Source organism: Chelmon rostratus, chromosome 16 (genome assembly GCF_017976325.1).
Source record: "Chelmon rostratus isolate fCheRos1 chromosome 16, fCheRos1.pri, whole genome shotgun sequence".
In the NCBI taxonomy this organism is placed as follows: Eukaryota; Metazoa; Chordata; class Actinopteri; order Chaetodontiformes; family Chaetodontidae; genus Chelmon; species Chelmon rostratus.
In genome coordinates, this window is record NC_055673.1 from 20,591,365 (window position 1) to 20,617,426 (window position 26,062).

Genomic DNA, 26,062 nt, shown 5'->3' on the forward strand with positions numbered 1-26,062 from the left:
AGACACAAGATTTTAATTTATTACTTTCAAAAACCTGCATTGCAAAGGTGAACGCACCAAAACTCAACTTCAATTTATTGTGTCTATTAAATATCTCTATTTTAAACAAGCTGTGCTTTCTAAAAGAAATTTTGCTTTCTTAAACTCTGAGTTTTGTCTGACTTCATTCATACATGAATCCTTAAAAAAGAACAGAGATTCAGCCTCTAACCAGGCTAGCAGTTGCTAGCTTCACAGTGAGTTTATAGTATAGTATATGTGCTACTCAAATAGTAACACAGAGCAATGTAGCTGTTTTTCACACTAGAGCCATGTCAGACTTTCTTCATTGGAAATGGCTGCCTGCTGCAGCTGGAAACATGGCTGTGACAGTGAACCAAAACATTATAGTTGCCGGCCATAAAACCAAAACAATGAGCCAAAAGACACTAAAAAGCTCAGCAGAGCTGAGCAGAACTGCAGATTTGGATGATAATTATCTGTTGTTTCATCACTATAAGTGACTCCTTTCACATGACACACAGTCATTTCAGCCATTGTTCTGAATGGTGCAGTGTAGAGCTGTTCACTGCTGTTTTAAGGCAACAAAAGAAAGACAAAGGAAGCTATTGTAAAGGTCATACTGACCATGGCACCATCATTTCCAGGCAGACCATCCAGACCGTCTTTACCAGGAAGACCCTTTGAAATCAGGGACAAAAGGTTGACATTTAGTGACATGAGCAGAGAAAGGACAACAGAGATTGAACAGCAATGACTGAAGGTAGCATCAAAAACAAATGATGCTTCTATTTTAGAATAAAAGGCCAACTCACAGGCTTTCCAGGCTCTCCAGGCTTGCCTGAAAATCCTATTTCACCAGGTAGACCCTTTAGAAAGAAACAGGCACGTTAACATTCAGTCATTCTGCAACAGAAATGTATTTTTTGGTAAAACAAATGATGATATTTAAGAAATAGCATCCTGATTGGTGTGTCTTATCACTTACAGGAGGTCCTGTGTGTCCTTGGTTTCCTGGTGGACCAGGTGGACCCTGAGGACCCTGCAAAATAAAAAAGCAACATCAGTGACAATCCATTCCACTTGATCATCATTTCATAATTGCACTCCTATAATGTGGAGTTTTGAATGCACCTGTATTTTATGGGTAAAAATAATAGAAACACTGTGCCAATAATAATATATAAAAATAATAATATATAAAATAATATATAAAAAAATTGGAACATCCTCTTGCAAAATAAAAAAAAATTCCCCGCGAGTAATATTCATATGGACTTCTTAAGGACAGTGTACTTAGTACCAGTGAGCAGCCACTAGAGGGGGGTATTATAGCACTATTCACAACTCATTCAACCTTGGATACCACTTGAAGACAGGTGCATTTCTATTTTGCTCCAGGGTGTCATTTGGAAAATTAATTGACATAACCTGTTGGTTTTAATCTAGCCTGTTTACTTTCCCTCTATTAAAACACACAATGACGACACCTTTGAGAGAGCAGTAATTTTGTGCTTTGTGGGTCACATCAAATAGTGAGCAACCCACACAATTAAAACAGCAAATTAATTCTCTTCAGTTCTCCTTGAGAGGTCATTGAGGTGCAAGAACAAGCACCAGTGGGAGCTGTACATAAACAAGAGGTCATTTAAAACAGGTGTGTTAACTGTATGCCTGAAACTGAAATACGACATGAAATCGTTCTTACTGGGGGTCCGGGAAGGCCGTCCACTCCGGGCAATCCACTTTCACCTTTCTTTCCCTGAAAGACAACAGTGAAACTAAATGAAAAATTCAATTGAAAAGCATTCAACAGGGAGAGCTGTTTCCAGGACCCTGAGGTCATGTTCTCCATACTTTTCTTAAAATTTGGGGTTCAGTTGCAGTTGTTCTTTGGCCAATTCCAGTGTTTTTAAAGCATTATTCTACAATTATTCAGCATGTCTCCACCAGAATGTGGCAGGGCAACATTTAGAAAACAAAGCGAGAAAATAAAAGGGGAACACCTTATTCAAGAGGTCCACAATTTAACAAGAAAAAAATTTGACTTTATGATGGGATGTACATATTTATAGAGGAAATTTGTTAATGCTTTACAGCTTTACACTCTATAGTAATTCATGTGATTTGGTTTGGTAACGTAGCACATTGTAAATTATTTGATTACATTGATATGGAAATTAACAGCAGACAGACATATGATGGTGCTGAGAGCTCAACGCACTGCAAGTCAAGAAAAACACATAAAAATAGACTGTATAGCATTTATAAATACCCGGCAGTCGTATCTTGGTGTGTTCATCACTTTTTAGTGTCCCCCTGGGAACTGTTCCGTTGTCATCTGCGCTACTTGCAGCATTTCTGCATTTACAGCATGTTTCTGTATTTGCTTTGCTGTGATTGATTTTATCTTAATCTGCTTGTGCTTTGTCCTTTTGCATGTGTTCCCTTAAGTTGCATTGGATTTTTTTGTTTTGTTTTGTTTTGCATTGATGTAGACATACATTTAATGGACTCTAGTTAAATAAAGTTTTTCTTCGACAAACTAGTTGAAATGGACAAGCTAAAAGACCACATTTTATCTGTGAAAACTGTTTTTTCCTCGTATTCCACAATGCAGTTAAATATGATCGTCCACAGGAAACTCCTGGCATTTGCTCTTTAATTCATTGTTTGTCTAATTTTTCTTCATGTTTATTGATGTTGCCCTCTGCAGCCCTTTAGGACCCTTCACATTTCAGCCCAGGCTGCTCTCAGCTGTCATATCAGGCTAGAGGTGAACACACAGGCCTCAGCAGTGGTGACACACACCACCGATGAGAGCTTTGCTGCAAGGGAGGCGAGAGGCTCATTCTATACCAACTCAACCATATAGCACACTCTATCAGCACTGGCACTAGTGGAGACCACCCTATTACAGTGCTCAGCCTACCTTCACAACCCCAACCCCACCCCCCCGTGCATCTTCAGCTGAGGTATAACAACCCTAAAGCTGGAGGAAAATAGGTCAAGCTCCTCACCATCTGTCTCTTTCTTTTAGGAGTCACTTGGAAAACATCACACGGAGCTGTGAAACACTCCAGCAATATCAAAAAATAAAAGCAAGGCTGCGCAGAGGGAGATTTTCTGGATACGGAATCTGAAGTCATGTGAACGCTTTTTTTGTGTTAACTATGAATCCCCCGATCTCAGAGAAGCTTGTCTGGCTGTGGACAAAGAGCATTCTGGTGGTAGAAAAGTCTTTCATTGGTGGCCAGAGGAGGCTTGCCGTGCCTCTGCTGCCCAGCTGAGCAGCTGCAAATGTTGATTCCAACATATTGCTGATGAGGAGTTAATTGCTCCCAGTAGAGGAGGGGAATGGAGGTCACTATCTTTGTTAATGTTTTGGAAGAACAAATTATGTAGAACCACTGTGTCTGTTTTAATTACACGCTGCTGTGCGATGGGACCAGTGTGGAGTGAGACAGCGGGAAGAGACTATGAGAGACAAGGGGCAGTTTTGGTAAATACACTAAATAAATATATAAATGCAACACTTCTGTTTTTGTTCCCACCTTTGATGAGTTGAAATAAAAGACCAGGCTTTTTTCTGTGAACACAAAAGACTTCTCTCTAATTTTGATCAGAAATTTGATTAAATCCACATTTGTGGATTCGAGCACCTCTCCTTCACCAAGATAATCCTTCCACCTGGCAGGTGTGGCCTATCAAGATGCTGCATTATTGCACGGGTAAGCCTTGGGCTGATCACAGTAAAAGGTAGCTCTAAAATGTGCAGTTTTATCTTCAAAAAAGGCATTTATGATTCACTGAAGTACAGACTTCACACGACTAGAGCTAGAGACAGGTATGCATTTCAGTGTCTGGTGCAACCATGCAGTGCGATGCATCTCCTTCGCATAGAGTCGCATCAGGTTGTTGATTGCTGCCTGTGGATTGGTGGCTCACCCCTCTTCAATGGCTGTGTGTTGCTGGATATTGGCAGGATGGAACATGCTGTTATACACGTCAGTCCAGAGCATCCCAAACATGGTCAATGGGTGACATATTGGTGAGTACACAGGCCATGCAACGACTCTACTTGTGTACAGATCCTTGCAACGTGTGGGTGCCTTATCATGCTGCTGTAAGTGGATGAATGGTGCTACAATGGGCCTCTGTGTCTTGTCACGGTGCCCATACCATAATCCCACTGCCACCATGTGGCTGTCCATTCACAGCAGTGATATAACCAAACCGCTCGTCCACACGATGCCATATAAACTGTTACAGCGACAAACTGCAGTCAGGCCATTACCCTGGTGATAATGGCCTCAGATTGTTCTGCAGGTGAAGAGACCGGATGTGGAGGTCCTGGGCCGGCGTGGTTACAAGTGGTCTGCGATTGTGAGTCCGGTTGAATGTACTGCCAAACTCTTGGAAACGACATTTGACACGGCTTATGGTATCAGGCAGCAGCTCAGGTGGACATTCCTGCAATCAGCATGCCGACTGCACGCTCCCTCAAAACTTTGGTAGCATTGTTGTGTGATAAAACTGCACATTTTAGAGTGGCCTGTTATGTCACCAGCCCAAGACAGACCAGACCTGTATACACTGTGTACATTTTCTCGGCGGGATAGGAGAAGTGCACCAAAACACAGATTTAAACAAATTTGTGAACAACATTGATGACAAATAAGCCTTTGGTGTGCATTTATATTTCTGTTCAGTGAAATTGCAACTGCTCCTTTTTTTCTTACTGTGAAATGTTAAACTGTCTTAATATGTTTTTTATGTATATGGGACTGCGGAAGGAAATTAGCATCAAGCTACAATCTTAACATGTTTTAACATGTTCATCAATATGCTCTGTCACATTCAAATACATAACAACACATAACGGCTACAGCATCAACTCTCCTTAGCATGAAGAAAAAAAATATCAGTTTTCTTCATTAGATAATCCCAGTGGAACATGATAAATACTGTTATGGGAATACAATATAAACTTCCAATTACTGCATATTAGAGGTTTGTTGTAAAAGAGCTTCTCTGGAGGCATAATAATCTCATTTTAGTCAAAACTCAGTCGACAGTTTTTCTGCATATCTGATGTCAGAGTATAGCAGTAAAAAACACAGAATTTCCAAGACACCATGCCTGAAAATATCAGTGATGTTTTGTTTTTTCTCATTATCACACAAAATTATTGTTTGCAATTTAAGTAAAATGAGGTTGGTTTTTTGTGCTCACAGTCTGTTATGACATTGAACCGGTTTTATTTTTATCTCTCACCTAATATTAATGAACTTCTAGACATCCATTAATAATGTTTACTTATTATGTTGGCAAAAAACATAATCCAGAATCATTACCTTTTCCTCAAAACATATATTCTCTTGCGGTTTGGAAGTATATAAATGTAATTTCTATGAGGGCAGGCTGCATAAACTAGGATAGACAAATCACTAAACTCCACAGCAACCACATCCCAACCCTAACCGTAACATGGCTCAATGCATGGCCTAGGTTATGGTATGTTTAAGTCTAGGTTGTCGGAGGAGAAATGTATGGCATAGGGCATAGTTGGCGTGAAAGTCTGCCGTACACTATGGTTTGATTTGTATGCCAGTTGAGAAGTGTTGCCTCAGAGACTGAAGTAACAAGCCCCTGATGCAATTTTCCATATAAAATTATAAATTAATGGTTCTGTCAAAGTTCAGTTTGCTGTATTACCCTAAATCATGAATGCCACAATTATAAATAACAACAAAGAATGATGGATTGCCTCTTAAGATTTTCTTCGCCAATCAAGTAGCCAATTAGCAAACTTCCTTCCTTTAACTCCACCATTAAGATTCATTCTACCTCCAGAACAGTTTTGTTCCTGAGAAATGTTAACAATAAGACTCCAGTGTGCCCTATCAATGCCTGCTGTAAACTCAAGTATACCTATGAATACAGCACTCTCAAGCCATAGACAACCAAAATGAGAGTCTTACCCTCTGGCCGAACTCTCCAGGTTCCCCAGGTAGACCCTGATGCCCCTGAGGACCCTGAGGAATAAAATGTTCATCTTTTCATGAATTGCTCAGCGTTACATCTGAACAGGTGCTTTTTTTTCCATGACAACACAACATCAAAAGGTAAACAGCAGGCAAGAGAAAACATAAGAAGGAAGTAGTAAATCGTGATCCTTACAGCAGGCCCTGGGGGGCCATCAGCCCCTGGAGGCCCAGGAGGTCCAGCATCTCCCTGAAACAGGTCAAACACACGAGTGAGCTACGTATATATAACAAATATAACAAAGAATAAATCTGTTAAATCATACAGTTTGTACACATATAGGCTTATTTTATTTAATAATCTGAAACCCAATTCTTTTCTAAACATACAGTAGGTAATTATACTATACTACACTATACTGTACTATACTATACTCTTATAATTAGTACTGTGAGGGAGTCTTTACATGTTTATTCACTGAGATAGTCTTCATTATTGAACAGTTACTCACCTTTTCACCCCTTAAGCCTTCTTGTTGAAACTGAAATACAAAGACAAATAGCTTAGTGTGTCTGTTTGTGAGTGTTTCAAAGCACATTTGCTATCAAAAAGCCCTCTATGGCTCCATGTGGAAAAGATAATGTTGCTTTTCCTGTCAAATCTTTTCCCTTTTTTTTGTTACTGAGGAAAATAAATATAGTGTAAGGCTACAATGAACTCTCATTATCAAGGAATGTGCTCATTATTTTTTGATGAATCATTTTATTTGTAACCTGTTTGAAAATAGTGAAAAGCCTCATTATATTTCCTACAGCACAATGAGAAGTAGCTCAAATTGTTTGTTTTATCTGAGTCCAAACCCAACGACGCTCTGTTTACCATCACATATGACAAAGAAAACGTCCACATGTTTTTGAAGCCTGGACCAGCACATTTTTGTAATCTTTGCTAGAAAATGACTGAAAGGATTAGTTGATTGTTGGTGGCCAATTTATTTCTGATTAATCAGTTAATCGACTAATTGTTTAGCTTCCTGTGTCCAGGTATGTGCTTTCAGTTAAAGAACAAGGTCAGTGGGTCAGTCTCGTTCATGATTAGGCTACCAGGCTTGATGATCATAAAAATGCGTAACTGGTCATCAATTAAAAAAAAAAATACAAATAATCTTTAATTATAGGTTTGCTATTGTTTTGTTGGTTTTTAAAAACAATGCTGTTCATCTTTCTAACCCCATCACTCCACTGTGTTCTTCATCACTGAGCCTGTAATCCGTAAGAATATAATTCTTCTTCTGTCCTTTTGGTCTACTTTTGGTACTTACCACATCCCCAGGTAATCCGGGAAGTCCTCTCTCCCCCTGTGATGTTAGCACACAAGCATGAAAACCCCATCATTAGAATCAAGAGACTTTCAGGGTAAAGCACCTCGGGCATTATGGTAATGATACGGCGACGACTATAATTTATGAGATGATGTGTGTTAAAGAGCGCACTTATTGTAGGCCTAAAGGAAAAGTGAATCTTGTGTGTAAAGTACCGTGGAAATTCTTTGTCCCTATGTGTGTATGCGTGTGTCCTTGTGCATGCACATGGGTGTGGTATAAGCAAGTGTGCACCACTGGAAGAATCATCAAAGTCAGTAATTACAGTCAGACAAATGAACTCTGCGTTTTATTTTCTCAGACAAATGAGTGGGCTGACTTTGATGGTGCACAGAGGAGACTGAGGAATGTCTGGAGAGTGCAGACAGTAGCTTGGGAAACTGATGATACCTCTTTGAAATGATTTATATCAGCGCAGCTCCGTAACATTATGCTTACAGCAATATCCTCTTTGAATCGCTTCTAATCAAGTGAGTGTTTTGCATACAGCGCAGGAGTGAGGGGTCATACCTTGTCGCCTTTAATTCCGCTGGCCCCAGGTGCACCGACCAGTCCTCTCAATCCCTAATCAATTTCAAACAACAGCTTCATTAGTCCAAAGATGACTCACCAAATCTGTCACAGATGAATATCTGCGCTCTGTTCGTAACCGCAGGATCTTTAACAGAGGATCGTGACTTACATCTTTCCCCGGAACACCAGGTTTGCCAGGTAATCCATCCAAACCTGCCTCGCCCTAAAACAGAAATGGGTGCAAGAAAGTATGTTTAAAGTAAATTGCTGCTGTACGTTGCTAAGCCTTATATTGTCTTAAATGTTACTTCTGTCCATATAATTTAAAGAAATATTCATAGTGACCACCCAGTGTCTGGGTTTTTGTTGTTGTTGTTGTTTTCTGCTCACAGCTCACATGTTACACTACATTTATGTGCAGCGATCGCAACCATGGCTTCACAGATAAAGGCAAGAAAACTGAATGTCTTCAACAGAAAATCCACAGAAAATGACCTCTCAGCAGTGATCAAATAAAACATAATAACACAATAATAACATGAAACATGACTTGGGTCAACAGCAAAGCCAGTCGCTCTGTGAGGCTGTACTGAGGCACAGTGATCTCAATACCTCCATGACAACGGTACTTTGGGAAAAATGCTAACTCTGCATGCTAACGTGGTCGCAATGAAAATGTTAACATGTTAATAGCAAATACGTGTTTAACAAAATCAGGAGATCACCAAGTTACTGTGACACATTATGTGGGAAGCATGAATGCTTGCACTGAATTGTTTGCCAGTCCATCGAGTTCAAGTTGTTCCAACGGATATGTGAAAACTAGATTCCTACGGTGCTAGATTTTACCGTCAGCAGATCACCAAAGTCATTAGGATTCATCGCCCCGGCACCATTTATATCTATCAATCCATCCAGGGAAGGATGCACTTCTGTCAGCGTTACCACCCCTCGAGCCACGCTGCTACCATGAGAGCAGATTTTTAAGCAGTGGACAGTGCTGTGTAACCCAAAACACATCCCTGACTCCAACCCCAGGAGCCTCGTCCATACCACCTATTCCCTTTATCACTTTACTGAGGCAAGTACTTTTCCAGCTTTCACCTACAGGAAATTGCTTACTGACTGGCTGACAGACAGCTCTAAACCTGGCATCAGTATGTTTGAATGGAGCTTCAGTATACCTAGAACCTGCTACACATCCTCATGCCATGTGGGAAAGTAATCAGGGTGATTCTGTGTTTACTGCCTTATACAGATCCCTTGTGTAAGTGTTTTAAACTTCAAATGCGAGTTGACATGAAACAAAAGTAATTGCTGCAACTGTTTCTTATATCGTCTCGTTGGAGTTACTCAATCTATCACATGTAGTATCACTGAAATCACAAAAAACATCCTGATAGCTTGACTTTACTCGAAAACCCATCGTGATGCTGAGAGATAACGTTTCGCTGATTTATTAGCAGTCTGACTTCCATTCTAACTTCATCGTAACGGAAAAAGGAGGAAGGTGTTTGCAGCTCAGAGGGAACTTCAGACAGACAACAAAGCTTTAGCAGGCCTGAATGAGCTGCATTCTGGCCAAACGCCCCCACAGAACCCCAGACAGGAAGTGTGGAGAGTGAATCAAGGAAGCCACATCTGTTTGCACAATTACGCCCCTCGGTTCTCAGTTCCTCTGAGAAGAATGGCCTCTCTCAGAAGTTAACCCTGTCGTCAGGATTTGCACTATGAACTGTGCAGGTGCCGCCTAACATCCAAGACATGCTGGGAAAACATGGAAAGTAAATGAGTAACTCTCTCTTGTCCCGCAGCAACTGCCATTTTGCGGAAGTGCTCTCGAGCAAGCTGCTGAACTCTCATGTGCTGCAGTAGATTTATGTGGCCTAAACTAACAGTGGTAGCAGGCAGTATTACTTACCCTGGCTCCTGGAATTCCATTTTCACCTCTTACACCTGATTCACCCTATAGCAAAAAATCATAATCCAGACAATTAAATTATTATTTACCATTTCAGATCTTAACCAATCATCTGGTGAAGTGCATTCAGATCATACTCACAGTGACACCTTTTGGTCCGGGCAACCCAGGAATTCCTGCATCCCCCTGAATTCCCTATATGATACCAATTGAACAACATTATATTAGCGGATGTTATTGACTTGGGACTCTCCAAAAGTGTCACCGACACCTTCTCAGCAATATACAGCAGGTCAGCTGGGGAACTGCTGACTCGGAGCTGAATCAATGTAAGAAATTTAAGTGACCACCTAAGAAACCTGATACCCCCAAAAAAGAAACAGCAGTTGTCATTGACAAGACCCCCCATGGGAGAACTTTGCCCTTTGACCTCTGACCTCACTTTCTTTCTTTTCTCTTGCAAAGAATGAAAGAAATACGTCTTCTTACACTCATTTGGAACATATCTTTTTATCATATCCTACTTTATTTTTGGCATTTTTCCAGAAAGTGTTCCCATCTAAATGACACGCCTCAGCGTGCTTTGTTCGCTGTTGACCAGACTGATATTTGAAGCCATAACTTTAAAATGTTTACAGAGAGTGTAACCAAAGACTGTTGTTGCCTTTTAGCTCTTAATCAGGTATCTCGTGATTAACACACATAGGGAAACGATGCTTTAATCAGTATTGGCGGCTGATTTTTAAAAGCTTTGTTCCGTGACTTCTGGGAAGAAATGATGCTTTTGCTGTCTAATTTGGTCTCTTTACAGTTCTTTAGAGTAAAATAGCACTTCATATGTATGCAGCATAGAATGATTCATTCAATAGGCTTTTATCAAGAAAGACATTTTGACATGTCACAGATGAAAGCCATCAGTATAAATAATAAAACCAATGATAGTTGATTTCCATTTGGCTCACTGTCACACTGTCATTGTTAATGTGCTTGATGGCACCTGCACATTTACTGGGAAATGGTTCTATTACTGTTTACTGTAATGTGAAGTAAATCAGCTGTCTTCCAGGTTCAGGCTAACAGCCTGCTGCAAAAATGTTTTTGTCACGACTGCTTAACTTAAAAGCTCCATTATTAATAATATTAAGTATTATTGAGTGAGTATTAGAGTATTAGATAAGTAAGTGTTTATTGATCTCTCAGAGGGAAATTTGGGTGTGAAAGAAGCACAAAGCTAGAAATAAGCAGAAATAAATAGATTAACTTATAGAATTAAAAAATTACTAAGTGTATAGAATAAAAACACGAATAGAATAAAATTGAAAGTATACAAGAGCAGTTACATTCAAAGTCAAATTACAGGCAGTCTAGCATACATTGAGGAACATCAGCATGAATTCTGGCCCCCTGATGAATATAAGTCCAATATTAACTCTCCTTTTTGTTCCAGTTTGGTCTCTTTCAAGTCTAGAGAAATGTAACTGTCTCTCTAGCTGCTATCTAGATGTTTGTGTTAACTAGCCGGTGTCTGTTATGCCAGGCAGTTAGCATTGAGGGCTCATTAGAGAAATGGAGCCCAGTAAAACCACACCCCGCAGAAATCATTGTAAAAAAATGTGTATTTTAGATATTATGTATTTGCAAAGTTAGCCAACAAAGACTAAGCAGTTGTCTAAATGAGGTAATAAGCTTCCATATGAGTGTTCAACTCCTTACACAATTACTGTGTTTATTATGTATTATGGCAATGTCACAACACATTTTAATGGTAATCCTATAATAATAATAATAATATTAAACTTTATTTGTATGGCACCCTTCATACAAGAGCCACATAGCAGAAAGGAAATCACATGCGTCACATAAAACAGAATGAACATAAAAACAGAGACAGAAAATTCATGTAAAATAAGATGAACTCTATGTGGACCACTATACACCAGGTCAAAGCTGGGCTTTGAATGGGATCTCTATTTTCTGATATCATAGTCTTTCACATGCATTTACAGTCCCATTCAGACCCGTAGCGTTCAGCAACGATTTATATATTCCCTGTGTCGTATCAAAAGGGGGCGATCATTCCCTGTGGTCTTGGGTCAAACAGCCTGTCACAGTCTATTGGCCAAACCTGAGCCAGCAACCTTCCCGCCTCCCCCTCCTGGCTCTTTCACCAGCTGCTGCTTGATACAAAGGGAACGTCAACCAAACTGCCCCGCTTTTTCACAGGAAATCGATAACAGGCTGAGAGGTAATTGTCCAGAAAAACATATGTACGCCCACTTAACAGAACAAGTGCGTCTCTGAGATCACTGCCAAAACCAGAATGACTAAAGATATCCTTTTTTTTTTACCCGCATCAAAGCTATTTTTGCAATCCTTCCAACAATGAGCCAAATGCGTGTGCACTGGATTAAAAATACGAAGACCACGTTCACGCACCTTTAGTCCAGCTGGGCCTGGCAGGCCTGGATGACCAGCCACTCCTGTTTCACCCTGTTCACAGAAAAAAACAAACACATTTGCAAAAGTTTCGCAAACCCTGCCTGAAATATCAAAAAATGTGTTTCTTACTTTATCTCCTTTGTCTCCAGATAAGCCATCAATACCTGGCACACCACCAACTCCCTGTGAGATGATTGGAAACACATGATTAATACCAGTATCTGGACCTTTAAGATTCAGCATCTTAAAGAATCCACGCGTCCAGGTCCAAGTGCCACACCTTCTCTCCCTTTTGTCCAGGAGCACCTGTCAACCCTAAGCTGCCTGTATCGCCCTGCAAACAGAAGGCAAGTAGTTACTTTGACTGGTCTGCAACACTTAAGCATGCAGGATGGCCGGTGACACAGGCGGCGGTGGCGTGCTGTCAACCTGGTAGCATCACAGAACGCGGTTTAGTACACGGTGGCTGGAGGATTAATGTAGAACACGGAGCGAATGTTAGAGGTGGACAGACTTGATTAATCAAACAGTGGAACGTACAGTAAAACAGACATTTTCACGGTGAACGTTGCAAACAGAGTTACACAGGTGAGGATACACAAAGCACACACGAACTTTTGAGTAAATGTTTGGGAGCCAGAATATGCTAACAGCTGTCAACAGCTTCACCAAGACCCACTATGGTCTGGTCGCACATCCAACCATACACTCAAGGAACAATGGCTTTGTAGTGTCTTCAGAGCGTTGCACTGTTGGTTTGTACACTGATGTCATGTGCAATGCCAAGGAATCCCATGGAAGTCAAAAAGCTGGACTGAGTGAAAAGTAACGGCTGTTAAATTACACAGTACCACGAGGTCTTGTCCACCGCAAGACTTCCCACTGCTTCATAAACCACTTTACAAGTCACAGAAAATTGCCCTTTAATTATTTTAGGAGCTTATATCATTTTAACGCACGTCATTTCTTTCATCACAGAGATGAGGAGAAGGGGCCCCTGCGCCCTATAACGAAAAAGACATTATCTACAGCAACGCTGCTACATGGGGAATTGCCTGTTCTTGTCGGATAAAGATGCAATTAGAAGCAATCCGTGGCGGATGAAACCGCTTTCGCCCCATGCCACTCGATGACCGAGCCATTTTTAACCACGGCTTGAAGTTGGCTTACGTCATGTTTTTTGCATCAGCTTCAGAAGAGTGAACAACAACAAATCGCTGCCTTCTCTCGGAGAAAGTGAAGACAGATGCTCATGCAGACAGTAAGAAATAGAAAAGCAGCAGGGATGCTCCGCATTAATGTTTGATTCAATGCAGTTTTATCAAGCCAGCGAGGTTTCCGGCAGCAAGAACTACAAAATGAAAATAAATTTACCATGAAATGAGTTCTGCTGTCTGTCTGGCTGCATTACTGATGTTTAAATGAGAAAGTTCCCTCCTGTGTTTTTTTTTTTAAATATAGAGAACAGAGTATTTAACTGCAGGTGCACTATTATCCAAAAGAACTGCATTCTCAAAACTATCATAACCAAAGCAGTTAAGAAGGTAAGAAGACCACGCCTCATCTTCCACACCTCTTTTGCAATTTTAAGTGTCCCTCTCTGGGCAGCTTGAATGATGCATGCTGAGAACTTTGTCTCAAGGAATAAATTATACTCAGAGACTCCCAGCTGGCACTGCCAGGCAGCACAGAGGCTGTGATTTGAACTGGGTGGGCTCCTGCATAGGCTACACATCCTCTGTGGTAACCTGTCCTGTAATTCTGACAATAACAGCTATGAGCATTTTCCTAGCCACTCCCTGGCACAAAGGAGGTCAGAAAAGAAACATGAAAACAAAAGATAGGGCAAGAGAAAGATGTAATATATATATATTTTTAAGACAGAAATGAGAAAATAGTGTCTTAGATTTACATGCATATAGAATATGCACGAACATGTATTTGGGGTTAACATGATGCTCATGCAGCATCAGTAAGAGCAGGTTTACTTACCTTCTCCCCCCTGTCACCTTTGACAGAGATTACTTTGCCCTGCAAATAATTAATCGATAAGGATCAATTATTATCGAGGCAGCAAGGAAAAGCAGATGAGATTATAGCTGGAAGGCATGCAATCTGAAATAAGTGAAATGTGTCTGAGAGTGTGTCTACAGTACCAAAAAGCTTTGAAACTGTCATAACAGCACAAAACACGATGTGCTGAAGACAGTCAATTAGCCATCATCTCTCCGTTAAAAGAGACACAACGATTGTAAATATGCACACTTTAAGTTTTCATACAGTTTCTCCTTTTTCTCCTTTGATTCCAGCCAGTCCGACGGCACCCTTAGAGCCAGTGTCACCCTGAAAACGCATGTTCACACAATGAAAAAGTTGAACAAACAACTCTGGAGCATAATGAAACTGCAGTGTGCTGTCACACCCAAATTAGTACTTAAAGGCAACGGTAGATGACCTTTTCACCCTTAGGACCTGCGACACCAGGTGCGCCGAGCTCTCCCTGTGAGAAATGAAAATACAGACATCTTTGGAAAGCCACTAAAGAAAGCAATCCCGCTCATCCGTGGAAAAACTAGACAGGGATAAAGTCTGGTGAGGTCAGGTGGCTTTACCTTCTCTCCAGCAGGGCAGGAGCAGTTCACTTCAGGACCTCTCTGTTGCTCCACAACCGTGGGCGTTGGAGTGGGGATTTGCACAGGGGGGGCCTCTGTAACAACTTTCTTAGGGCACTAAAATGAGAACATTTAAGCCAACAGTCATCATCAGAACAAAAAATGAAAGCATGATGGTGTGAATGAGGTGATCTGAAGAGCATGAACACTGTAAAATAGGGGGGGAAACAGCTAGCCTGGCTACAATTTAAAGTTATGTGTCTTATACTTTTAATCCATAGAAAAGACAAAGTGTCTACAGGAAATATCATGCTGTAACTATATTTCAGCTAACAATGATGGGCGCAGTGACTTCATGGATTCTTTTTTTCGCCACACGGTTGCTAGCAACAAGCAGAGACGCCACTAATTCCCAAAATGTTAAGCTATACCTTCACGTGTAAGAAGGGCTGGCTTCACCAAATACAAGTGTTTGATTTATATGTGATTTTGAACCCATAGGTTTGTCACCTGTACAGTTTATTTGTTTTGTTTTTGAGTCTAGCTGCTTAGCTAGCAGCTAACAATCCCCGCCTTGTTGTGAGCACATGGGATTAGCCCTTAGCTAGTAGAGGCCTGTAATAGTGTCCAGTGGCTTTACAAAATTAGCCTGGTGGCACGCTAGCTGCAGCGGGTAACAAAGCCCAAAACTGAATGTCCATGTTAACACAGCTGTGTGTTTTCATGCTAAAAATTAGTGTTTTAAATTAGAGAGGAGCTTGGGATAAAAACAAGACAGCATACTGTATTAGAGTACCCTGTAATTATGAACAAATCTACTAATCTGGCTGTACGTTTTATTTGGAACTGATTTTTCATGCATAGCATAATAGTGAATACAGCATATTTGTAGACACATAAATCCATTTTTTTATTAATATGAATGATTTCTGACACTCACAGGTCCATTGGGTAGATCGCAGCAGGTTTCCAGCTCGGCGTGCTTAGAATCACAGTAAATTGTCATCCTCTGGAGGTCAAACTGCATGGACACAGACAACAACAGATCAGCCTCGAGACAATACACACACTACAATATGGCCAGACTGGATGCAGGGAAGTTGAAAATGTACCAATAGCTGCTCTCATTATTTCACTACGTGTGTATATTAATCTATTATATGGGCAAAGACTCACGTCAATTGGCACACTGTCATACAGCCTCTTCCCAATCACTGTCTTCCCCTGGATGTCAATGTCCTCCCTGTCTTCAATGGGCAGAGTCTGGATGTGTTTGCAGTCCAGGTACAGAGACACAGACTTGGCCTCCACGCTGAGGGCGATCTTGTGCCAGCTGCGGTCAAACAGGTTGTCAACTTCAGGGTTCTTGAACACAGCTCTGACAGCATCCTTTGTTAGGCCGACAGCGTTGTACTCCACCGCCTTGTTCTCGCCGTCCAGGCGGATGGACACCTGACAAGTCAGAGGAAGGATAATGTGAACAATAGGTGCTGGAAAATACAGGCAGTCAGGTTCAAGTGAAGATGTAGAGAAATACAGACAACCCTGTTTTCTGTGGAGGCCGATTATGAAAGTAAATCATCAAGCCAATTTAAGGCACAAAGTTTCCAAGTGTAGTCTCAAAAGAGAAAAAAGTTCAACCTGCTTTAACATCCAGTATTATAATTAGAAAATTAGGATCAGGAATGATTCACTCCCAATAATTTGAAAAGGATCTGAATAACCAGTGAGTCTTCTCTGATGTTGATGTTGGAATTGGATAAATCCAGACACATAAAAGTCACATTTAGTACTATTTACATTTGGCTGACCCACCTGTGGGATCCCATATTTGTCAAAAACCTGCCACAGGTACCAATCTTCACGTCGTGAGGTTTTTCTGAACTTGAATGTCGTCACAAAGGCATATTCATCGGGCAAGCCTTGAGGAAACACGTCCCTGCAGAATAAAAGCACATTGTTATCGTTAACATAAACTCTGCTTTTTTTTACTCTACGTATAAACACACAGCTGCTGTGACCCCATTAATGTACAAAACCCAAATCAAACACAGTGTCTATGGTTCACCTAGTAACCACACTGTTACTGTTAGGCACACAAAACATTTGCATACAGTTATATTTTAACATTCACAGTAAGAAGTGCTGGTAAATCATTTTTGATTCATGAGTTCTGTGGTAAATTCTTCTTATGTTGATAAAACATTTAATAAAAAATGCATGAAAATATTGTTTTTGTATACAGCCTGCATATTTTCTCCAGCATATATGCTCAGCTGTGTTTTTACATATACAATAATCAGATCAAATTATGTTAAAATGACCTTTTATTAACACATTTAACAGCCAACTACCTCTACTGCCCAAATGAAATTCAAATTGTATGTCATCCACATATACATACAGTATTTTTCTTTGTGACCACTCGCATGTCTGTACTGTGAATACAACTATGAAGCAACAGCCAACAGCCAGTTAGCCTAGCTTAGCATAAAGACTAGAAACAAGGAAAAACAGCTAGCCTGATTTTGCGAAGTGCACACAGGTAACAACATCTGCCTAGCAGCCTGGAGATAAAGATACACCAGCTCTATAGGAGTTTTTGTGCAGATTAATTAAACAAAGGTATGAGATGTTAATTAGTGAGCTTTCCAGATGTTGATCACTGGATCTGGATCTTTGGACAGAGCCAAGCAAGCTGTTGCCCCTTGTTTTCAGTCCTTGTTGTAGACATGGGAGTGGTATAAATATTCTGTCTATTCACAAGCCCCCAGACCCCCACAAAAACCCAAACTTCATTACATGTCCATTGATTTTAGGTAATTTGATGACTGCAAATTTGATAGGGAATTTGCACCACTGAAGATAAAATCAGTTGAAGTGGCTGCTGCATTATTGACCTGTAATGCTGTCTTTATGGGGCCCTGTGTCAAAATCGAGTTTTATCTCCATTAGAATTTTAGCCATTGATGTGCTTCCTTGCTACAAGTTACTGAATAAAGTTATTTTGTGTCATATTTTGGCAAATTAACTGACAATATTGGCTCAGCTAATATTATCAAACAGGATACATACACAAACCATTGAGGGTGTGGGGGCCAGTCCGGGCCCAGCAACAAATTTTAGCGCTTGAATTCCCGTGGCCATGACTTTAAGTCATATCTCTGCAAATATTCATAGAAAATGCGTAGTGTATTGTTTGTGGTGTAACAGGACAGATACTTACTCTGTTTGCTGTACAATGGGCATGGTGCCAAGGCGAACATAAGAACTTTGGCCATCGTCCTCTCTGGTTCCCAGAATATCTCTCACATTGAAGTACTCCATCAGGTCGAACCCTACAGAAACATAGTAAAATATCCTAGTTGCACTCAAGACAGGCTCTCACACACATAAATCAGCACACAGGGCTCTTGAGTTGGGAGGCTGAGTTACGGCTTTATCAGATTTCTCTGGGTATACCAGGGTTTAATTGGGTCAGTCCCACCACACCCTGCAGCCACTGTGTTTGTGGCTTCTTGGAGGGAGATTAAAATCCCAGTATACTGAACAACTAAAAAAGAGTTTTTTGTTGGCCATTCAATATTTGTTAGATTTGCTGCCAGAGGAAAAAACTAGTTGCCATCGCTGGTGAGGTCCTTGTGTGTGTCTCAGAGTGTGTGCACGTGTGTGTACGTTGCCCTGCAGTGTGTGACTTGAAGTGGTGTAACCGCAGACCATATTTAGGTGGTTGAGAATGGACACTCCCTTGTACAACAAACAAGTGCTGTCGCTATGGCAATGCCAGCAGGATGAGAGCTTGAACAGCACTAACGCTGCCAGTTTGTCCAGCAGATCTCACCGAAAGCTTGCGGTCATGTTGTGTGGATTGAGCTCTTCTGAAGGCAGACTGTGCCATTAGTGAGTCACCAGGAGGAGGACAGCCTCCTCCTTCCTGCATGGCCTTCGTAATGCAGCGCAATCTATGAGATGTAAGGTTTCCAGTGGGAATATTAACACTAATCTTCCAGAGAGGAAGCTGGAACATTAAGGTGGTAATGTGAGAGTCTGGCAAAAGCTTAGTGGATGGTATTCAAAATAGCCTGGAAACAGGTGGACACACAGGCTGCCCCTGTGCCATTAGCAACAGAGTATAAAATAACAGTTAAAACAAGAGCCCTCATAATAGACTGGATAACTGAGGGGATCAGCCTTCCAACACAACTACTTTGTCCATCAATAAAGTCTACCAAGTGCCTCGGATGCACTATTAGTGATGACGGATCACGATGCACTCAGATTACTCTTTACGCTCACCACAGAGCAGAGCGGCGAGTTCCTCTGTGCTGTTTGTACTGTTTTTGAGAGGGATATTTCCATTTCACTTCCATTCATTTTCTGCTACTGGTCAGTGGACGGTGCCTTGGGTTTCTCATTGTCTGTTGCTGGTATGCTTTTGTCATCAATTTCGTATCAATGTGGTAAAATAAGTGAGGCTTTATAAGGCAGATTGTGTGCTCGAGCTCGATACTTTAAGCTCTAGTCAGCGTCACACTCGAGCTGTCAAGCGTAAAATTTGGACTAAACTCATTTTGTTGGTCTGAGTAGGATCAAGATTAAAGATTAATGTTGAACATTGTCCGCCATTTAAAGAAAAGTGCAGTCACTTTTGTTTTGTTTCATGTTCCCTGAACTGTTGTCAGGAGCATAGCTATTGTAGCATTACCACAAGTTTACTCTGTGGCAAGACATCAGACTAAACCATAGAGATTATATTCTCAATCGGAACAGTCAGACACATCATTGTAGCTGTGTTCTCTAATATAGTTTCCCCATGTTTAAAACCAAAGGACAAACTGAGGCTGTAAAGCGTCTCAAGCAGAATACATGCAGCCAACTGAAAAACGCTATTGAAATGTGCTGATAGAAGTCTGATGTAAAAGGGCTTGGCTTACTTTTGAATCAGAGCGGAAGCCTTGTATTTTAGCGAATAAAAAGCCACTAATGTTTTCTCATGCTCTATCTCTTGAGCATCGGTGGTGCCATACAAACGGGATGTTTTGCCGCTTATCAGTCTCGTTGAAGGGTTGCTCGAGGAAGCCGTGCAGCTGTGACTTTCTCTGGCCTCGATCCCCTTTGTCACCACGCTCGCATCGTGCACATTCGCTCACCGCGCCGTTTCTTTGGCTGTTTGCGGGCCTTTGCAGCACAGAGCTGTAATTTGGACTGGCAGCGGATAGCGTATAATCAACCCGAAAAGTTATTTTGGACGGCCAAAAACGACCGATGGGGTGATCTGCGGGAAAAGCCAGATGAGTTCACCGACTGGGAAAAGCAAACGCATGCACAGAGCATTCTTTTGATCAGAGCAGATGGCAACATTTGTGCAGCAGATAGTGAGCGCAGAGCCGCAAAGGCACTCCGCAGCCTCCTGAGAGCGCTCAGCACCCCGAGGGGTCAGACTAGACAGCCCACGATAAATACAAGTCTGACTCAAACCGCACGACTCTTGGCTGTCAAATCATAATCAGGGGCAAATAGTCTTGACATTTCTCACGGAGAATTACACTCTGTGCACCAGCGTCGGGAGCATTTGTTCTGTAATTATAAGTGGGAGCGTACAGGAGCTGCTGGTGCAGTGACGATGAAGGCTGTTCGTGTAGAACTTCTCTGTACGTAGAGAAAATCTCTATGTTCTCAGCCACAGTCTGAAAAAATATACTTTGCTTAAGTAAGTTTGACAATGTATGTCTTAAAGCTTGGCCGCAGTTAGAGACTTACTGCACTGTGGAAAACCCCAGACATCTTTGTCATGTCAGCGAGCTTCAGACCTCAGACCGCTGTCTGATAACATTTTACCCCAGATGGGGTCAAAAGCAGGTTTGGGCTTTTAGATCTTATGACACAACTGTCTGTGCAGTACTGTAGGTAGAGAAAACCAGCAATCGTCCTTATTGTTTCTCTCACTGTGTGTACTGCATTTTTCTGGGACCTGCTGTGGCCTCTTTATGTACTGGTGGTCCTTGGGCCATACTGTGGGAACGGTCACAGCATTAAAATCCATTTCTAAATTAGGAATCTTACACCATGACAGTAGCGAAGGATTTAAAATGATAACAGTGTCTAGCTCTCAGGGGGCATCGTTTCATTTGTGGTGCTGGTAGCTGAATGTAAAAGAAATATAAATCAGTTTAGTTTATGGTATATTTAGCGCGTGTTCGACAATAACCTCGCTTTTGGTTACGAGAAAAGATTTTCTCATATAATTTTCCAGTGGAGCAAGACTTTTTTTAGCTTTTGGGAGTTTTGGAAGACTTTAGAAACGACAGAAAAAGACAAACACAGGATTTATTCCAATTAGAGTGCTTACAGCACATCTGACAAAGTGGTACATCTGCTTAAGAAAACATCAGCGGTTTCAGTGATTTATCTTAAGTTTGCTCTAATTCCTCTGCGGTTTAGAGGAAAAGCATAACCACATAATCAGCACTTGCCCGATGGAGAGGATCTGATAATATGTCTCGGCAGTGGGAAGTGATGCTGTCAGCTATGATCAGAAGCGCACGCTGCTCGACTCTGTACTGCCAAGTCACCCTTGATTGGCTGCTCTTCAACTTTGGCCAAGTCACTTCAGCTTTTGGGTGAATCAGTTTGTCATATCGAACTTAAAGCTTGTAACAGAGGAGGAAATACTAGCTTAAGTATTTCCATTATTCTGCATTCTTAGAGATGAGATGTTGTACCTTTTACTCCAAACTGTGAGAGAACCATTCTGCATGATGAGTACTTTTACTTATAATCTTTAATTCAATTTTTCTGTTAGGGAAGGGCTGAGTATTTTTAGTAGTTACTTTTACTTAAGTAAAAGATCTTAATGCTTCTTCCATCATTGCTTGGTTTTAAGCAAAAGTATGACTACGGCAGTTAATAGTTCCCTAATGAAAGTGTTATTAGGAAATGAAGCATCATTACTGGATTTGAAATAAGGGCCAAGAATGTGTTAGACATCAAATATCAGCCTGTCATTGTCATCCATCTCTGCTGGCTTTGATCTTGCAAAGACTTCTCTTTCTCTTCTGAGATTTAACTTTATTTCTTACTTTATTTACTCTGACTATTTTTGGGCTCAGTAGTTAGCACAGCATCCTCATAGCAAAAGCTTCTTCACAGACAGACTGTCTGTTTGGGGCTTTTCTGTGCGGAGCTTGCATATTACATGTGCCTGGATCTCCTCCAGGTTCTCTGGTTTCCTCCCTTAGCCTGAGAACACGCTGGTCAGATGAACTGGAAGCACCAAATTGGCCGCAGGAGTGAATGCACTTGCTTTAGTTTTCGCCCCTACGATCGAACCGTCCAGGGTGGGCCCTGCCCCTCACCCAGTGCATGCTGGGGCAGGATCCAGCCCTGAAAATGATTAGTGGGTAAACAAAATGGATCATGTGATTTGTGGTTGAATGTTGGTTCCTGATTATATTTGAAACAAATTGCTCGTTGGAATGCTCACATCCATCATGAAATAATGATGCCTGAAGAGTTTCAGTCGGGTTACAGTGAGCTTTACTGAGCTATGATTGTGAAATGATGAGTTATAGAGACTTTCATAACCTGACAAGAACTCACTTCTCAAGAAGCACAAACTACTCTGATTTGGGGAAAGACAAAGATGGATACTGGCACAAAAGAGTCCGTCAGTTACCATGTCAGTCGCCCTTTGTTTTAACACATGCTGGTGTCACTGTGCCAGCCAAATGTGTTGAGAGTCAAACTTTTTCAAACATGACTTACACCGCTCTTACATCGCTCTTTCCATGAAGTTCAACATAGCAAGAGTCCAAACGGTCACGTCTGGGCATCTGTTTTTTCTCTTAGTGTGATGGATGTGGGTGGGAGACGCAGACAGGAACTCAGATCCCCCAAAAGACACTCTTGTAACAACATCCGACGTTTCTGGATAAACGCTATTCTAGAGTTCTGAGAAACCTTCACAGCTGCTTGGAATATGGGAATTAAAACATCAAACAATGGAGGGATAAAACCTCACTAGGTAGATAAGATGAACTTGAAGATCACAGCTGCACCTGAAGGAATATAGTGTGTTTGCAAGTTTTCCCTCAATGGAACAGTCGAGAAATTCGCTTAATCGTTTTCTTGCTCAGAGTTAGACGAAAAGATTATGTCTGTATAGCAACAATGAAGCTATGATCAACAGCCTGTTAGCGAGCAGAAAGAAGCTAGCTTTGCATGGTGAAAAAAGAAAGTAAAATTGCAATCTGCTGTCTTTATACTTTGATCGTGTTTGGGTTAAATAAACATGATATTTAAATGCTAAAGAGCTATTCTCAGTGAAAAAGTCTATTTCCGAAAATCCTGTACTTTTCCCAAAACTAAAATAAAACCTGTATACTTTATATTTTGCTAACTATCTTTAAATGCATGTTGCTACAACTTTGATAAAAATGTTTTATAGAAATGGATGGAAGCCAGTAGCTGCCTGGATAAAATACGTTTCTTGGTTCCCAGCATTGTTAGCTGTGAAGCAGGAAAATGTCGGGAAATTCGAGTGAGTTTTTATAATGGCAGCATAAAAAAGACCGAATATGAATGTGCCAGAAAAGTAGCACTTTCCAAGTCATGCATAAAACCAATTCAGTTTCCAATATATAGATAGATTGAAATAGAGAAACTGTGAGTGAAAACTGGCTGAACCTTTGCATATAAAAAAATATCTCTTTGTTTCTCTTGATGAAAAAAAGCGGAATGTAGGAGTGTAGGAAATGCTTTCAAAAATAAAGAGCTGACTTTGCGGTTGACAAGTATTGCCAGCGCTGCGTGCTGCTGTTAGAAAAGCAGCACTTTGCACATACCTGGAACTTCTTCAAGACCATAACTGGTGCTGTTGTGCTTAAACCGATCAGGTTGAACCTTCATGTTTGGACACAGGACATCTGAGGAGAAAGGACAATAGCTCAGTGAGACACGCTGTAAATCAGGGTGTGAAGCTCTTTTGGGAACATGGGGTGGGCAGGGAGAGCTGCTCAAACACTTTTACTGGTAACTTTCTATCTCACTGATGGAAATCTAATCATTATCTTACAAAAAGCACTCTGAAACTTTATGAGGGGTCAGAGGAAAAAAGGTGCGAAGTGCTGGATTGTGGACTGACATGTGATCTGCAGAGCGCCGTCTCTGACTGCTCCCCCGTCTGATGAGGGGAGTGTGGGCAGGGTGGCACGACGAGCGCAGGAGGCACATCCACATCGTAACAGTTTTATATTTCAACACACACATATTTCAGCGATGGTGATGACAGTGAAAGAGGCAACACTGTCAGGTTAAGTTTTTATTGGCAGGAGGAATATTTTCTATTCGCGTCAACACGGCAGCTTCATCGCTAAAGAACGCAGACCTGGATCCTGTTTAGTTTCATAGATGTAAACACTGGCTGACAGGTGAGATTGACAGTTTTAAAGGGTCTGATCACCTAAATAACAAAAACAACAAACACATTTTGTGACTTGGAGGTTGTGAACTCTGTGGTTCTCAAAGCATTCTTCTTGACTTTCTAGAGACAATTTCACAGATCTTGTCATCAATAGTTTTTATTGGGGCTGCTTTCTGCATCACCAGTTAGTGACGGAAATGTGTTGCTGTGACTTCCAGAGCTGCTAGCATGGCTATGGACTCTCAGCTACAGTTTTTTAATGTTGTGAGAACAATAAACAAAATTCCTATTGCCCCCTTTGTAATAGGAACAGAACCTGATATCACAAAACTTGGGCAAATAAAACCAAACTATCTGCGTGTTGATGCAATAAGAAGCACATGAGAACTCATGTTTTTTGTCATTCGGGTGATGCAGCCCACTACAGCTGCATTAGGCAGAGCTTTTAGGTAAGACATTCGATCCATCAATCTAAATTAAAGAGGGGCTGCAACAGAGAAGAAAGTCCCATCCCTCTTGTTAATGCTGCAGACTGGTGTCTTCACACAAATGAAATCTTAGTACTGTCAAGATAAATCTGAACTCATCAGTGTGTGAAGATGATGGTCTACGATCTGTTCCCCTGCATTCATTTTACAAGTGGAACATGAATAAAACCCTCTCACCCATGCAACATGGCGAGAGGCATGTCCATGTTGTTGATTAGGTGAGACAGCACACGCAGGGGCCTTTTCATCAGCTTGCAATCAATCTGTTCAGAGGAACTTCTCATTAAACCTATCATTAGCCCAACTGCTTCTCTGCGTCCTCGCTGTCGGCCCTAAATATTATCTGTGCCCGAAAATGTCACAGTGAGACACTCAAGCTTCCCCAATAGATCAAGTATCTGCCAAACATCTAATATCAAGCCCTGCAATTTTCTTAAATCACAGCCATAAAAATCATCATGTCAGAGTTCCTTTTAACCTTTGCGCTGTTCATTATGAGGACGGCTCTGTTGACATGGCTTGTTATTCTGCTCCACGCGAAGTCAGGAGCATGCCTAATAGGAAAATCCAAACAGCTAATTTAACTGTCAGCATTGGCAAGCTTTTGCTACGTTATACCCATTTCACATGGTTTCCTTCTAAACTCAGCTGTATAGTCTGTCCTTGTTTGTGTCTATCATCAGTTTGTGAAATTAAAGGAGTCTTTTTCTTCATTCTTAAAGTCTTTTTAAAGTGATAATTGAAGATGTCTGCAGAGATACTTGCTTTATATTGTTTATAAAGCCAGAGAGTCTACCAAAAATTACCGTTCTGTGAGCGAATGGAAGTGCGTCACTGTTTTTTAAAGACGGTGTATGTGCACAGCCCTGAGACTTAGCATGCTAGATAGCTGAGCTACTCCCTGCACTTGTGGCCCTAAAGCTATAATTTAGGGATCTGGCTGTGAGTTAAAATGGAAGCGATGTAAAACCTGACTGTGGAAATAAATGTCTGAGACAGGTTCATAGTACCAACAGAAGCTTGAGCATAACACACCTAACCACCATTTTTTTTTTCCAGACTGATACATTTTTAATTCATGCTATTACCCCTGTTACCAGTCATCATTTTGGCTGCTGAATTTTTTAAACACGCTGTAGAAGATCTTTTATAACAGAGTTCTCTGTCACTGGGGTCATGTAAGGCAAAATGTGTAATCTTATGGATTGGTGTTCTTAAGTGAGGCCACACATGATCTATTGAATCAGCGCAGCACATAATAAGTAGTGTCCGTTTTTGAACCTATAGATTAAAAGGTGA

At 41.1% G+C, this 26,062-nt stretch overlaps 1 protein-coding gene across 1 annotated transcript in view; it reads right to left on the reverse strand.

The window, feature by feature from the left end:
• Positions 1-26,062, reverse strand: part of col22a1 (collagen, type XXII, alpha 1) — a 48,766-nt gene that overhangs the window by 20,776 nt on the left and 1,928 nt on the right. The window contains exons 3-26 of the mRNA XM_041955162.1: positions 23,698-23,778; positions 18,081-18,192; positions 16,670-16,793; positions 16,031-16,306; positions 15,795-15,875; positions 14,855-14,971; positions 14,698-14,742; positions 14,523-14,585; positions 14,235-14,273; positions 12,523-12,576; positions 12,372-12,425; positions 12,240-12,293; positions 9,945-9,998; positions 9,804-9,848; positions 8,052-8,105; positions 7,880-7,933; positions 7,310-7,345; positions 6,500-6,529; positions 6,184-6,237; positions 5,985-6,038; positions 1,709-1,762; positions 989-1,042; positions 816-869; positions 628-681 (exon numbers count right to left, since the gene is read on the reverse strand). Of these exons, the coding sequence (XP_041811096.1) occupies positions 628-681; positions 816-869; positions 989-1,042; positions 1,709-1,762; positions 5,985-6,038; positions 6,184-6,237; positions 6,500-6,529; positions 7,310-7,345; positions 7,880-7,933; positions 8,052-8,105; positions 9,804-9,848; positions 9,945-9,998; positions 12,240-12,293; positions 12,372-12,425; positions 12,523-12,576; positions 14,235-14,273; positions 14,523-14,585; positions 14,698-14,742; positions 14,855-14,971; positions 15,795-15,875; positions 16,031-16,306; positions 16,670-16,793; positions 18,081-18,192; positions 23,698-23,778 (1,697 nt within the window). The remainder of the gene's footprint in view (positions 1-627; positions 682-815; positions 870-988; positions 1,043-1,708; positions 1,763-5,984; positions 6,039-6,183; positions 6,238-6,499; positions 6,530-7,309; positions 7,346-7,879; positions 7,934-8,051; positions 8,106-9,803; positions 9,849-9,944; positions 9,999-12,239; positions 12,294-12,371; positions 12,426-12,522; positions 12,577-14,234; positions 14,274-14,522; positions 14,586-14,697; positions 14,743-14,854; positions 14,972-15,794; positions 15,876-16,030; positions 16,307-16,669; positions 16,794-18,080; positions 18,193-23,697; positions 23,779-26,062) is intronic.